General features: G+C 43.8%; 1 protein-coding gene across 2 annotated transcripts in view; it reads right to left on the reverse strand.

Annotated features, from left to right (window-relative positions):
* The window catches only part of LOC125103243 (interleukin-20 receptor subunit alpha-like), a 42,839-nt gene extending 34,611 nt beyond the window's left edge, over positions 1 to 8,228 (reverse strand). Inside the window, exon 1 of one of the 2 annotated variants that reach the window (XM_047735163.1) lies at positions 7,804 to 8,228. In XM_047735163.1, coding sequence (XP_047591119.1) covers positions 7,804 to 7,930 — 127 coding nt within the window. In that variant the 5' untranslated portion in view covers positions 7,931 to 8,228. The remainder of the gene's footprint in view (positions 1 to 7,803) is intronic. The other variant, XM_047735164.1, reaches the window with a different exon arrangement.
* Between the last annotated feature and the right edge of the window lie 2,779 nt (positions 8,229 to 11,007).

Genomic DNA, 11,007 nt, shown 5'->3' on the forward strand with positions numbered 1-11,007 from the left:
AGGAAACAGAGAGGGGAGCAGAAGGTATATTGGAGAGAATTATTGGAGAGAATTTCCCCAATATGGCAAAGGGAACAAGCATCAAAATCCAGGAGGTTCAGAGAACCCCCCTCAAAATCAATAAGAATAGGTCCACACCCCGTCACCTAATAGTAAAATTGACAAGTCTTAGTGACAAAGAAAAGATCCTGAAAGCAGCCCGGGAAAAGAAGTCTGTAACGTACAATGGTAAAAATATTAGATTGGCAGCAGACTTATCCACAGAGACCTGGCAGGCCAGAAAGAGCTGGCATGATATATTCAGAGTACTAAATGAGAAAAACATGCAGCCAAGAATACTATATCCAGCTAGGCTATCATTGAAAATAGACGGAGAGATTAAAAGCTTCCAGGACAAACAAAAACTGAAAGAATTTGCAAATACCAAACCAGCTCTACAGGAAATATTGAAAGGGGTCCTCTAAGCAAAGAGAGACCCTCAAAGTAGTAGATCAGAAAGAAACAGAGACAATATACAATAACAGTCACCTTACAGGCAATACAATGGCACTAAATTCATATCTCTCAATACTTACCCTGAATGTTAATGGGCTAAATGCCCCAATCAAAAGACACAGGGTATCAGAATGGATAAAAAAACAAAAACCATCTATATGTTGCCTACAAGAAACTCATCTTACACCTGAAGACACCTCCAGGTTTAAAGTGAGGGGGTGGAAAAGAATTTACCATGCTAATGGACATCAGAAGAAAGCAGGAGTGGCAATCCTTATATCAGATCAATTAGATTTTAAGCCAAAGACTATAATAAGAGATGAGGAAGGACACTATATCATACTCAAAGGAACTGTCCAACAAGAAGATCTAACAATTTTAAATATCTATGCCCCTAACGTGGGAGCAGCCAACTATATAAACCAATTAATAACAAAATCAAAGAAACACATCGACAAGAATACAATAATAGTAGGGGATTTTAACACTCCCCTCACTGAAATGGACAGATCATCCAAGCAAAAGATCAACAAGGAAATCAAGGCCTTAAATGACACACTGGACCAGATGGACATCACAGATATATTCAGAACATTTCATCCCAAAGCAACAGAATACACATTCTTCTCTAGTGCACATGGAACGTTCTCCAGAATAGATCACATTCTTGGTCCTAAATCAAGTCTCAACCGGTATCAAAAGATTGGGATCATTCCCTGCATATTTTCAGACCACAATGCTCTAAAGCTAGAACTCAATAACAAGAGGAAATTTGGAAAGAACCCAAATACATGGAGACTAAACAGCATCCTTCTAAAGAATGAATGGGTCAACCAGGAAATCAAAGAAGAATTGAAAAAAATTATGGAAACAAATGATAATGAAAACACAACAGTTCAGAATCTGTGGGACACAACAAAGGCAGTCCTGAGAGGAAAATATATAGCGGTACAAGCCTTTCTCAAGAAACAAGAAAGGTCTCAGGTACACAACCTAACCCTACACCTCAAGGAGCTGGAGAAAGAACAAGAAAGAAACCCTAAACCCAGCAGGAGAAGAGAAATCATAAAGATCAGAGCAGAAATCAATGAAATAGAAACCAAAAAAACAATAGAACAAATCAACGAAACGAGGAGCTGGTTCTTTGAAAGAATTAATAAGATTGATAAACCCCTGGCCAGACTTATCAAAAAGAAAAGAGAGAGGACCCAAATAAATAAAATCATGAATGAAAGAGGAGAGATCACAACGAACACCAAAGAAATACAGACAATTATAAGAACATACTATGAGCAACTCTATGCCAACAAATTTGACAATCTGGAAGAAATGGATGCATTCCTAGAGACATATAAACTACCACAACTGAACCAGGAAGAAATAGAAAGCCTGAACAGACCCATAACCAGTAAGGAGATTGAAACAGTCATCAAAAATCTCCAAACAAACAAAAGCCCAGGGCCAGACGGCTTCCCGGGGGAATTCTACCAAACATTTAAAGAAGAACTAATTCCTATTCTCCTGAAACTGTTCCAAAAAATAGCAATAGAAGGAAAACTTCCAAACTCATTTTATGAGGCCAGCATCACCTTGATCCCAAAACCAGACAAGGATCCCAACAAAAAAGAGAACTACAGACCAATATCCTTGATGAACACAGATGCAAAAATTCTCACCAAAATACTAGCCAATAGGATTCAACAGTACGTTAAAAGGATTATTCACCACGACCAAGTGGGATTTATTCCAGGGCTGCAAGGCTGGTTCAACATCCGCAAATCAATCAATGTGATACAACACATTAATAAAAGAAAGAACAAGAACCATATGATACTCTCCATAGATGCTGAAAAAGCATTTGACAAAGTACAGCATCCCTTCCTGATCAAAACTCTTCAAAGTGTAGGGATAGACGGCACATACCTCAATATTATCAAAGCCATCTATGAAAAACCCACCACAAATATCATTCTCAATGGAGAAAAACTGAAAGCTTTTCCGCTAAGGTCAGGAACACGGCAGGGATGTCCGTTATCACCACTGCTATTCAACATAGTACTAGAAGTCCTAGCCTCAGCAATCAGACAACAAAAGGAAATTAAAGGCATCCAAATCGGCAAAGAAGAAGTCAAACTATCACTCTTCGCAGATGATATGATACTCTATGTGGAAAACCCAAAAGACTCCACTCCAAAACTGCTAGAACTTGTACAGGAATTCAGTAAAGTGTCAGGATATAAAATCAATGCACAGAAATCAGTTGCACTTCTCTACACCAACAACAAGACAGAAGAAAGAGAAATTAAGGAGTCCATCCCATTTACAATTGCACCCAAAACTATAAGATACCTAGGAATAAACCTAACCAAAGAGACTAAGAATCTATACTCAGAAAACTATAAAGTACTCATGAAAGAATTTGAGGAAGACACAAAGAAATGGAAAAATGTTCCATGCTCCTGGATTGGAAGAATAAATATTGTGAAAATGTCTATGCTACCTAAAGCAATCTACACATTTAATGCAATTCCTATCAAAGTACCATCCATTTTTTTCAAAGAAATGGAACAAACAATCCTAAAATTTATATGGAACCAGAAAAGACCTCGAATAGCCAAAGGAATATTGAAAAAGAAAGCCAAAGTTGGTGGCATCACAATTCCGGACTTCAAGCTCTATTACAAAGCTGTCATCATCAAGACAGCATGGTACTGGCACAAAAACAGACACATAGATCAATGGAACAGAATAGAGAGCCCAGAAATGGACCCTCAAGTCTATGGTCAACTCATCTTCGACAAAGCAGGAAAGAATGTCCAATGGACCAAAGACAGCCTCTTCAATAAATGGTGTTGGGAAAATTGGACAGCCACATGCAGAAAAATGAAATTGGATCATTTCCTTACACCACACACGAAAATAGACTCAAAATGGATGAAGGATCTCAACGTGAGAAAGGAATCCATCAAAATCCTCGAGGAGAACACAGGCAGCAACCTCTTCGACCTCAGCCGCAGCAACATCTTCCTAGGAACATCACCAAAGGCAAGGGAAGCAAGGGCAAAAATGAACTTTTGGGATTTTATCAAGATCAAAAGCTTTTGCACAGCAAAGGAAACAGTGAACAAAACCAAAAGACAACTGACAGAATGGGAGAAGATATTTGCAAACGACATATCAGATAAAGGGCTAGTGTCCAAAATCTATAAAGAACTTAGCAAACTCAACACCCAAAGAACAAATAATCCAATCAAGAAATGGGCAGAGGACATGAACAGACATTTCTGCAAAGAAGACATCCAGATGGCCAACAGACACATGAAAAAGTGCTCCATATCACTCGGCATCAGGGAAATACAAATCAAAACCACCATGAGATATCACCTCACACCAGTCAGAATGGCTAAAATTAACAAGTCAGGAAATGACAGATGCTGGCGAGGATGCGGAGAAAGGGGAACCCTCCTACACTGTTGGTGGGAATGCAAGCTGGTGCAACCACTCTGGAAAACAGCATGGAGGTTCCTCAAAATGTTGAAAATAGAACTACCCTATGACCCTGCAATTGCACTGCTGGGTATTTACCCTAAAGATGCAAACGTAGTGATCCGAAGGGGCACATGCACCCGAATGTTTATAGCAGCAATGTCTACAATAGCCAAACTATGGAAAGAACCTAGATGTCCATCAACAGACGAATGGATAAAGAAGATGTGGTATATATACACAATGGAATACTATGCAGCCATCAAAAGAAATGAAATCTTGCCATTTGCGACGACGTGGATGGAACTAGAGGGTATCATGCTTAGCGAAATAAGTCAATCGGAGAAAGACAACTATCATATGATCTCCTTGATATGAGGGAGAGGAGATGCAACATGGGGGGTTGAGGGGGTAGGAGAAGAGTAAATGAAACAAGATGGGATTGGGAGGGAGACAAACCATAAGTGACTCTTAATCTCACAAAACAAACTGAGGGTTGATGGGGGGAGGGTGTTGGGAGAGGGGGTGGGGTTATGGATATCGGGGAGGGTATGTGCTATGGTGAGTGTTGTGAAGTGTGTAAACCTGGCGATTCGCAGACCTGTACCCTTGGGGATAAAAATATATGTTTATAAAGCTGTAAAAAAAAAAAAAAAAAAAAAAAAAAAAAAAAAAAAAAAAAAGAAAGAAAGGATGAATCCCCAAGTTTTGTAGCAACATGGACGGGACTGGAAGAGATTATGCTGAGTGAAATAAGTCAAGCAGAGAGAGTCAATTATTATATGGTTTCACTTATTTGTGGAGCATAACAAATAGCATGGAGGACAAGGGGAGTTGGAGAGGAGAAGGGAGTTGAGGGAAATTGGAAGGGGAGGTGAACCATGAGAGACTATGGACTCTGAAAAACGATCTGAGAATTTTGAAGGGGTGGGGGGTGGGAGGTTGGGGGCACCAGGTGGTGGGTATTGTAGAGGGCACGGATTGCATGGAGCACTGGGTGTGGTGCAAAAATAATGAATACTGTTATGCTGAAAAAAATAAAAAAAATTAAAAAAAAAAAAAAAAAGAAAGCTCACATTGTTTAGCAGATATTGTGGCTGACCTATCAGGATAGAAATCACTCTCTATTAAGAGGTAAGTATGGTATTCCAGGTAGCTTCTAACCTGGTTTTTCCAGCAGTCCTTAGGTTGCCTGAAGACCCAGAAGAAAAGAGCAATGCTTAAAGAAGAGCTAAGAAAGTACCTAGATCTTGTGGATCAGGAAAGAGTTTCTTCTGTTTTTCTTCCCCCAAATTTTGCTCTGATGCTAAGAATATTACTACTTTCTAATGTCAGCCCCTAACCCAATTATGGAGCAAGCTTTTTTTTTTTTTTAAAGATTTTATTCATTTCATTTGACAGACAGAGATCACAGGTAGGCAGAGAGGCAGGCAGAGAGAGAGAGGAGGAAGCAGGCTCCCTGCTGAGCAGAGAGCACGATTCGGGGCTCGATCCCAAGACCCTGGGATCATGACCTGAGCCGAAAGCAGAGGCTTTAACCCACTGAGCCACCCAGGCGCCCCTGGAGCAAGCTTTTTATTTCTCTCTCTGATTAAATATAGAAACAAGCAAATTCTTGGGGCGCCTGGGTGGCTCAGTGGGTTAAGCCGCTGCCTTCGGCTCAGGTCATGATCTCAGGGTCCTGGGATCGAGTCCCGCATCGGGCTCTCTGCTCAGCGGGGAGCCTGCTTCCCTCTCTCTCTCTCTCTGCCTGCCTCTCTGTCTACTTGTGATCTCTCTCTGTCAAATAAATAAATAAAATCTTTAAAAAAAATTAAAAAAAAAAAAAAAGAAACAAGCAAATTCATATGTTAGTTGAAGGCTCAATATTTGCATAAGTCAGGAGTAGTCTCTTCCCACTCAGCATATGTAGGAAAGAACTAAAAACTCATAATATATCATGAATATATTTATAAATACAAAATTAAAAACTATAATTTTTAATAAATGTAGGATTTAGAAGAGAAACATTTTGGGGGGTATAATATCTATGGTTCAACGATCTTTCCAACATCTATATGCACACTTCATAATCTTTGTGACTGTATTGAACTTATTATTACTGTGTTTTTATTTTTTATTTAAAAGATTTTTTTTATTATGTTCAATAGCCAGCATATGGTACAACATTAGTTTTTGATGTAGTGTTCAACGATTCATTAGTTGCGTAAAACACCCAGTGCTCATCACCATACGTGCCCTCCTTAATAACCATCACTCTGTTACCCCATCCCCACGCCCCTCCCTTCTGTAACCTTCAGTTTGGTTCCTGGAGTCCATAGTCTCTCACTGTCTCCCTCCCTGATTCCTTCCTATCGAAGCATAGTTGACACACGATGTTACATTACTTTCAGGTGTACGACATAGGGATCCACAAGTATAGTTATGCTCTGCTCACATGTATACCTACTACCACCATACAACACTATTATAAAGCCACTGACTATAGTCCCTGTGCTGTACCATTTATCCCCAGGACTCACTCATTCCATATCTGGAAGCTGCCTCTCCCACTCCCCTTCACACATTTTGCCCATTTCCCAACTCCCACCCCTTCCCTCCCGGAATCATCAGGTTGGTCTCACTATTTATGGGTCTGTTTCTGCTTTTTGTTTGTTTATTCATTTGTTTTGTTTTTTTAAACTCCACACATAAGTGAAATCATATGGTATTTGTTTTTTTCTGCCTGACTTATTTCACTTAGTGTAATACCCATGTTGTTGCAAATGGCAAGACCACATTCTTTTCTATGAGTGAGTAATATTCCCATATGTGGTATGTGTGTGTATCACATCTTCATCCATTCATCTTCAGACACTGGGGTTACTTCCAAAATAACTGCATCAAATTTAAAACCGTTTTTCTTTGACTACTAAGAACACTGCACTTTCGAGGGCAACTTTCCTTCTGCATTCACTGTTGTTCAGCTCTGGGTGAAAAGTCATTAGACATTAAAGCCTGAACCGCCTTCCTACAAAGTACAGTATTCTGGGAAGCTCTGTTGGTTTTAATTAAAAAAAAAAAAAATCCCCGATTTCTTGCTTTAAAAGAAACCTTTTTCTTACATACCAGAAGAAAAAAAGAAATCAGGTTAATGAATCATCCTGGCTTACTGGATTCCACTTGGTAGAATTTAAACTGAACAGCACAGCAAAGCAAATTTCAGTTACCTGATGTCATAAATCAGTTAAAAATTTACTTTTAATATAAGAGTTAAAAGTAAAAATCGAAGAGCACGTATCTATCTGTACAGGGTCCTAACTGCAAAGGAAAAACAATGCCGTACTCGAGAGAGGCATCTTACACTAGAAACACCGCCTCTTTCTAGACCCTGTTCTTTCGGAGCAGAGCGTTCCCGGGACTCGGTATTTTCATGGAAGCAGAACCGTCACCGCCAGCCGCGGGATTAGTACCTGTTAAAGGGCGGCGGGTCGGTGCGGCCGAGGGCGCAGCGCACGGTCACCGTCGCCAACCTCGAGTCCCGAGCTGCGGGTTCCCCTTAGAGCGACCGCGGTCACACTCCCTCCGCCTCCCTGCAGCCCCGCGACGGGCAGAATGAAACTCTCAGTCCCGCAGCCTTGACGCCGCAGCAGGCGCGCGGGGGGCGGTGGGGAGTTTCTCCCCGGGGCTCGGAGCGCCGACCCCCGCACCTCCCGCTCGGCGCGCGCGAACGCGAAACCCGCGAGCGGACGGACCCCGGCGGCGCTGGGCAGGCGGCGGGCCCGGCCCGCTCCCGTCCGCGTCCGCGTCCCGCACCAGGCGGCCCGGCCGCCATCCACTCACCTGCGCTGCCCGAAGGCGCGGCCGCGAGCAGTAGCAGTAGCGGCGGCAGCAGCAGGCGCAGGGCCTGGCGGCGGGGCTCCTGGACCCCTCCGGCCGCCGCTCCCGCCGCGGGTCGGCGGGCCCACATGGGCGGCGGAGCCGGGTCACATCTCGGCGGGCGGCCCGCAGCGGCCCCCCACCCCTCGAGCCCGGTCTTCCTCGGCGCCCCCGGCCCTCGGCTGCTGGGGCGGCGCGCGACGCTCTCTCTGCAGCCCGGAGCCCAAGGAGGCGGTACCCCGGCTGCGCCCCACCCGCGTTCCGCGGCCGCCCAGCTGGATGCCAGCGCGAGGGGAGGGACCCCGCGATTTCTGCTCCCCAGCCGCGCAGTTCCGAGAGTCTGAGCGAGTGTCCACGTCCCCACCTGCGAGGTCGCGGGTGCAGGTAAAAGCCTCGCTCCCGGGGAAGAGAGAGTGAGGTGAGCACGCCGGCAAGTGAGTCTGGTATTCAGGCCCGAGAGTCGCTCCTCCGCACTTCTGAATGTCAGAGTTCGGTGCCGGAAGAAGGAGATGGCTCTTCCTCAACATACCCGCAGGCACTCTGCCATGCGTTGTTTGATTTCACGCAGTCTTCTCCACCTGCAACGGGTACTGTTCCACTGCACAGAAGAGAGAGGGAAACGCATAAAGGCGAGGCGTCTGCTTGAATGAAGTCCCCCTAGCTTGCGAGCTTGTGAGCAAGGGCCTGCAGACTTCCACACGGGCCCGCTTCTAGGTCCCAGGCTCTTCAAAACGGGACGGCGGGGGTGCAAGGGAAATAATGTGTTGAAATCATTAAAACGGGATAAAGAAAACCTGAGAGCCAGTCTCAGCCCTGGTCCCTGAGAGGGAGTTCTAAAGGCTGGGCACCGCCTTAAAATAGACCCCTGGTGTGTTCCCTCTTTTCCTCACAGATAACCAAAGGATACAAAATTAAACCCCTGAATTTAGCTCAACTACCTTCATCTTACAAAAAAAGAATCTAAAGGAATTGAAAAAGAAAGAAGTCTTTTTGCTGGGAGGGAGTGAGAGGACGGGCAGGATTTTCAAGAGTGCCCTAAATATGCCATTTCCTTCTCCACAGGAAGACTTGGAAACAGAGAGTAAGTCCCGGTCGGTTGTCCTTTTGGCTGGGCTCCGTGTTGGGACGCCACAGTGGGACTCTACAAACATTTGTCAGCCGACTCCTCTAGGTTCCATCCATAGGGGCCGCTGGATGAACGCTGACAGCTGGAGGAGAAGCCAGGGGAGTGCGCTTCCTCTTTGCCGTTTTCCTTAGCCATGCCCCACAGTGTCCCCTCACCTTGGCAGGTGTAGCTGGTTCCATACTCCCAGAACCAGCTTCCCTGCGCCCCCTCAGAGACACCAGCAGTGGGCTGGCCGGGTCCATTCGCAGAGGCCAGAGTTCCAGCTTCCGGGTTCCTCTGCCAGGATAGAACCCCCACATCTTCCCTTTGTTCCTTCAGCCCTGGGGGAGGAGGGGTTGCTTCTGGTAGTTACTTCCACTGTTTTCCTGGCTGGGGTCTTACTGGTTCAGTAAGCAATAGGAAGGACTGAACATTTTAGGAAGGACGCTAATGGATAAGGCATTGGCCTCCTAGGAAGGACGCTATCGTAGATCATCAGCATTGTGGTGAATTACTGTTGTTTTTACTGACTGTCAATTTTATTAGTAGGGTTTCATCCTTGTCATTTTAAATCTAGTGGGTTAAATGTGACATATATTTGCCACAAAAGTATTTGGGGCCAATTTTTTTTGGTATCTAAACTTTAGGACTTATTTGCGTTTCTATTCAAATAGGAATCATTCCTGGCCCCAAAGGAGCTAAAGCAGAAATGTCCATAGCCCTCCTCCCTCCCTTATCCCCTTCCCTTCTTAACTTGGGGAGTAACAGTCCTGTTCCTTCAGTACACACGTCTTCCCTCTGTCCTCTTCAAGTTCCCCTTTGCACTTGTCAGACAGCATGTCAGAATTTCACCATCTGCTACCTGTAACAAATTCACCTCTCTGTCCTCCCCAGATGCCTGTGGTTCTTGTAGGATGAGTGGGACCTAAAACATTGCTAAGTGTTCAGTTGATGTTTTCCATGCATTAAATTCAAGAGTGTATTCATGACTCCTTTTGTTTTTACCTATGACCTGGAACTCACCTTAGGGAGTTTCCTTTGTACCTTTAAATTCTGCCTCCTTCCCCACCCTGTGAACTGCAGGAAGAGGCAGTCCGGTTGTCTCCTAGTCTAAACTTTCCCAGTCAAAATAAATCCTAGTATATCCTTCAGAAGATTTTTGAAACGACTCAGCACATTCAAACTGATGTTTTCTTCTGTCATAAAGATTACAACCATTCTTTCTTTTCTTTTTTTCCTGATGGGTGCCTTATTTTTCTATTAAGTTTTTAATTTGGGGGAGCCTGGGTGGTTCCGTCGTTTAGGTGTCTGCCTTCTGTTCATGATCCCAGGGTCCTGGGATTGACCTGGTGTTGGGTGTTCTGCTCAGTGAGAAGCCTGCTTCTCCCTCTCCCTCTGCTGCTCCCCCTGCTTGTGCTCTCTGTGTCAAATAAATAAATAAAATCTTTTTAAAAAGTTTTTAATTTTAATTCCAGTATAGGAAATATACAGTGTTATATTAGTTTAAGGTGTACAATACAGTGAGTCAACATTAGGCATTGTTCAGTGCTCCTCGGGATAAGTGCACTCTTAATCCGCCTAACCTCTTTCACCCATCCCCACCCACCTCCTCTCTGGTAGCCACCAGTTTGTTCTCTATAGTTAAGAGTCTCTTTCTTGATTTGTCCCTCTTCTTCCTTTGCTCATTTGTTTTATTTCTTAAGTTCCACATATGAGTAAAATCCTGTGGTACTTGTCTTTCTCTGACTGACTTATTTTGCTTAGCATTATACCTTCTGGATCTGTCCATGTTGTTGCAAATGGCAAGATTCATTCTTTTTATGGCTGAGTAATATTCCACTGTATGTATATACCACATCTTCTTTACCTAGTCATCTATCCGTGGACACTTGGGCTGCTTCTATAATTTGGTTATTGTAAATAATGCTGCTATAAACATAGGGGTGCATGGGTCCCTGTTAATTACGGTTTTTGTATTATTTGGCAAATACTGGAAGTAACTACCAGTAGCATGATTATGCAATTTTAGGGTAGTTCTATTTTTAACCTTTTAAGGAACCTCC

This window comes from Lutra lutra, chromosome 6 (genome assembly GCF_902655055.1).
Source record: "Lutra lutra chromosome 6, mLutLut1.2, whole genome shotgun sequence".
Taxonomy (NCBI): Eukaryota; Metazoa; Chordata; class Mammalia; order Carnivora; family Mustelidae; genus Lutra; species Lutra lutra.